Genomic DNA, 5,593 nt, shown 5'->3' with positions numbered 1-5,593 from the left:
CAGCATTACTCCAATAAATCCCAATGTGAGAAACATGAATAACATAATGCGCTGAATAATCAATTTATATAATCATACGGGGACTTAATAAATATTTTGCGGGACTAATGATCATTGATTTTGATCAAATTATCTATTCATTACCAGTATTTAATACAATAATAATAATCGAAATTATTATTTCTTACCTCTTATTGTTTTCTAGCCTTCCGCTAAGAGTCAACTGGTCAATGCCTGTCCACATCTCACCGCGAGGAACTATGGGTTCCACAAAAGAGTAGCCATGCCTCGCATACATAAATTATAACCTCATAGGTCCCTAAAATTATTCTTAATGGTTGATTATAGTGGGCGTCATGTTAGGGTTTCAGTTGTGTGTCAAGATTTCTATTTACGTGCTTGTATTACCTTACACTTTCCTTGTTTTTATTTGTCTTCGCGGGCTTTTTTTTTCCTGATTTGTCCGTTAGGGCTTTTGTATTGATTTCTCACGTGTTTTACGTATCCGATAATTTACTCTCTGAATAGATGAAAAATAAAACATTAGAATTGCGCAATTTCACAATTTTAAAGACGCGTATCATAACTTATCAGTGATCACTTTTCTGGACACTGGTCACTTAATTGCCAGTCGCTTACTCTTTTGATCACTGCAACTGACCACATTTGACCACTGGTGGTTTTAGTCAGTCAGTGCAACACATAATAACTATCGGATATACCTACGAAGCTATAAAGGGCCATCATCACATAAGCGTTTATAAATAGTTAGTCGATTATCTAAACACGTCACATTACCATTTGAAAGCTCATATTTAGCAACGTGTGTAAGATAATCAAATGTTACTTTGCTAGACATGTGAAATAGTACAGCCAAAGCTTACGCTATGCTTCATCTATAGCCACACATACGTAACGGAGACACAAAAAATTCTAAGTCAGTAAAATCGTCGACTTTCCTCCTGTTGACACCAAGAGAGACACGTATTGACATGTTCTAAATATTAAAAGGCACATTTGAGCAATACGTAATAAATGTAACTGTATTTGTATGCATTACGTTCAATATGAATATACTAGGAACTGTATCCTGAGAAATTTTACACCCTCACCAACAACAAGGATTGTAAGAAAGTAGAAATGTTGCACCAACAACAAAAAGAACAGGGTTTGTAAAAAAAAATTGGAAATGTTGCACCAACAACAACAAGGATTGTAAGAAAGTAGAAATGTTGCACCACCAACAACAAGAACAAGGATTGTAAGAAAATGGAAATGTTACACTACCAACAACAACAAGAACAAATATTATAAGAAAGTAGAAATGTTGCACTACCAACAACAACAAGGATTGTAAGAAAGTAGAAATGTTGCACCACCAACAACAAGAACAAGGATTGTAAGAAAATGAAAATGTTACACTACCAACAACAACAAGAACAAAGATTGTAAGAAAGTAGAAATGTTGCACCACCAACAACAAAAACAAGGATTGTAAGAAAGTAGAAATGTTGCACCAACAACAACAAGAACAAGTATTGTAAGAAAATAGAAATGTTACGCTACCAACAACAACAAGAACAAAGATTGTAAGAAAGTAGAAATGTTGCATCACCAACAACAAGAACAAGGATCGTAAAAAAGTAGAAATGTTGCACCACCAGCACTAACAAGAAAAAGGATTGTAAGAAAGTAGAAATGTTGCATCAACAACAACAACAAGGATTATAAGAAAGTAGAAATGTTGCACCACCACCACCAACAAGAAAAAGGACTCTAAGAAAGTAGAAATGTTGCACCAACAACAACAAGAACAAGGATTGTAAAAAAGTAGAAATGTTGCACCACCACCACTAACAAGAAAATGGATTGTAAGAAAGTAGAAATGTTGCACCAACAACAACAAGAACAAGGATTGTAAAAAAGTAGAAATGTTGCACCACCACCACCAACAAGAAAATGGTTTGTAAGAAAGTAGAAATGTTGCACCACCACCACCAACAAGAAAATGGATTGTAAGAATGTAGAAATGTTGCATCAACAACAACAAGGATTGTAAGAAGGTAGAAATGTTGCACCAACAACAACAAAGATTGTAAGAAAGTAGAAATGCACTAAAGTTTTTCTGCTAATTGAAGCTCAATATCCATTACATTAGATGTGCACGCAAGCTTTTAGAGCACCACAGAAAATTTTGCTTTTGAAAGTTTGATTTTAACCATATATTTACGTGGTAAAACGCTTTCAGTTATCACGCGCCTCACCGAAACCATCGCGCGTGTTATCAATTTCTTATATAAATGTTTTCACGCATAAGTAGTCCTAAAACATTATAAATACAAACATCTACCCTCTTCGCGCATGAACAGCAGTTACGAGATAAGTAAAATATAATTACATAACTAAGATTTATTTGAACAGTTTCGCAAATCTACGGAAATGTCACGACCTTTTTTTTTCTGTTGTGAGACTTGTCTTATATCAAATTTTATGAAATAATAAAATTTGACATTTACTTATAAAATCCGTATGCAATATATATATATTTTTAAACATGCTTCCAATTGGATACTATATACTTTACACAATTTATCACAAAACACACAAAACAAGTGAGTGAATAACTAACTTATAGAACCGTGGATACCGATTACTAAATATATGATACAATCTGTTTGTCAACCAGACACTCCTTGTATGCGTTATTTGACACAAATAATCAAGTGATAAGTGTCAAATGCCAACATGAAGTGTTCAGTGACACAAAGCAGAGAAGTGACACGGAAAAGCTTGAATAAATCACAACTAAGCACACCAAGTAAACAGCTGTTACCTTCTGGAAACTGATATTCTCCAAAACTCGGAGTCCTCAAAGGAAAAACTGAAAACATGTCAACCAATCTCAGCTCAGGTTCTTCGGCAACTCCGCCTCCGATGTGCGCCAGTTTCACTTCGCACGTAACTCCTCTGTAATACACAGGACGTACAACACCCAATAATCTCACATGTTCTCAGCTAGTGAAAGAGCAAAGGGGAGGAGCTCACTTCAGTATCCCCTGAGAGTAGGTGGCGCCACAGAGCAAGAAAACATGTATTCATCATATGATGAGAGGTTCACACAACTGACAGACCTTGCCGTTTCGCCAAGGCCTCACAGAATATTAGAAAACTGTAACCGTTGTAGAGGGCGCCACTTCCTATAGGTGGTTACTGGGCAGCGCGTCGATGAGCCGAGGCTGAATGAGCCGAGGATTGTTACAAACTGTTGAATGTCGCCAATAGCATTCCCAAGTCAGTGTGTTGTTACCGGAGCGCCTGCGTACGTCTAGAAAACAGACTTAAGTACAGAGTAAGCACGTAAGAATTCCCAGTGTTGCAAGCTTGGTACGGCTTCATGACTTAACACCCTGGCCTCGAGCTGCCACGAAACCGGTGCCCAGCAGAAAGATAAGCCTGCACAGAACGGAGCATCTAAGAACAAACACACACAGTGTTACTTCGTATTACAAAACATATTGTGGGATTTTCCGTAAAGGCTTCCTAGCTGCCTAAGTTTATTTGGCTCCCCCCTCTAGAATCCCAAAGAGGAGTTAGCTAACCATATTTTAGATATATCCAGGATTTGTTCATGTAAGGATCCGTGTCTATTCTGGTCGTAATTTCACAATCTCTGTTCCTGGTAAAACTGACTTAAATTCATTGTTGAGACCACAAAAGGACCTAGAGAGAGAGAGAGAGAGAGAAAAGGGGGGAGGAATCAAGTATAAATGAATCTTTAGTCAGAAGAAGATTCGCACATTACTCGTAAATGTTCATGAGAAGTTATTAAAATCAACTGAATTACAACAGTCGCCTCCTATAGATAGTTGATACGAATGTGAACTTCCTAATCAATTGATATCAGAGCGTTGACTTCCTACGCTCAGCCAACAGATATTTGCCAAATGGTTTGAACATGCTTATAGTGTCTTATTCCTACCTTCATATTAGTGACTGTTTGGCGGGCTCGCTCTTTGTTAGTTAGCAGTTTGTTTGCCCAAGTGTTAGCTTTATTTATACAGTTTTTACATCCCATTAATTTTTGACACTGGCCATCGTATCTCAAGAGTATATTTAATTTCCCGTCTAAGATCAACCGCCCCACCACGAAATCTATGGTGGCGTCAGGTCCACGTAGCCCGGCCATGGACCCCGGGGACCCGCCGCCGCCACCCGTCTCTTTCCATGCCCGTGCGAACTCTCTACCCCCGCTTTCTGTACGAGCCAAACACTTTTCAATAGACGCTCTGATCGCGAGCTCACACATAAACCCGGACGGAGGATCTAGCGACGATGGCGGCGACTACAGCTCCGACCGGATGACCCCACCAGACTGCGAGGCCATATCTCCTTTGGGTAAGTTGTAGAAAGAATGATTATATATTTTATATTCTTATATATATTTCCCACGCTGGTGTAGAGACACATTCGATTCGTGAAAATGTACTTATCCTCTTACAGAAAAACAAACCGTTCTAAGGTAGTTTACGGCTAGTTTTCATAAGTTGTAACTAACATGAAACTTAATCAAGTTTAAAAAGAATGTACGTGGAGTTAGAAGATAGATAGGCTTAGCTGAAATATATAATTGGCTATTTTCAAATGTATACCATACTCGCGGCGTCAATTAAACGTTCGGGTCTTTAAATAAAATAACTATATTTGTTACAAGATACGGTTTAAGTGTCGAAAGCTAGCTAAACCATCAGACCTAAAATATCTGATAAAAACCTCGTAAAATGTGGAAAGAAACCTGAAAAAAAACATCTGCGGTATACGTGATTTATATCACATATTTTAGGCCTATAAGCTCTACAGGTATTTACATATAATTTTAATATAGTTAATAAAACAACGTACCTATCGGAGTTTCACCTGCAAGTTTTGACTATTCTCATAAATAATCCTCATTCGAGCATATAATTGTAATATACAAAAAGCATAGTAAAAATAGCTATACCTCTCTACAGTACATGACATTATGATATAAAGACAGCATAATATAAAGCTATACCTTTGTACAGTACATACCATTGTGATATAAAGACAGCATAATATAAAGCTATACCTTTGTACAGTACATACCATTGTGATATAAAGACAGCATAATATAAAGCTATACCTTTGTACAGTACATACCACTGGGATATAAATACAACATAATATAAAGCTATACCTCTGTGTAGTACATACCATTGTGATATAAATACAGTACAGTACATACCATTGTGATATAAATACAACATAATATAAAGCTATACCTCTGTGTAGTACATACCATTGTGATATATAAGACAGCATAATATAAAGCTATACCTTTGTATAGTACATACCATTGTGATATAAATACAACATAATATAAAGCTATACCTCTGTGTAGTACATACCATTGTGATATATAAGACAGCATAATATAAAGCTATACCTTTGTACAGTACATACCACTGGGATATAAATACAACATAATATAAAGCTATACCTCTGTGTAGTACATACCATTGTGATATATAAGACAGCATAATATAAAGCTATACCTCTGTGTAGTACATACCAT

General features: G+C 36.6%; 1 protein-coding gene across 2 annotated transcripts in view; it reads left to right on the top strand.

The window, feature by feature from the left end:
- The first annotated feature begins 4,204 nt into the window (after positions 1-4,204).
- The window catches only part of LOC106461879 (T-box transcription factor TBX20-like), a 66,444-nt gene continuing 65,055 nt past the window's right edge, over positions 4,205-5,593 (top strand). For both annotated transcript variants that reach the window (XM_013921744.2, XM_022388959.1), the window contains exon 1: positions 4,205-4,395. In XM_013921744.2, the coding sequence (XP_013777198.2) occupies positions 4,359-4,395 (37 nt within the window). In that variant the 5' untranslated portion in view covers positions 4,205-4,358. The remainder of the gene's footprint in view (positions 4,396-5,593) is intronic.

Source organism: Limulus polyphemus, unplaced genomic scaffold (genome assembly GCF_000517525.1).
Source record: "Limulus polyphemus unplaced genomic scaffold, Limulus_polyphemus-2.1.2 Scaffold1051, whole genome shotgun sequence".
Lineage (NCBI taxonomy): Eukaryota > Metazoa > Arthropoda > Merostomata > Xiphosura > Limulidae > Limulus > Limulus polyphemus.
Note: the sequence above shows the minus strand (reverse complement) of the source record. Positions and strands in the feature narration are given on the sequence as shown.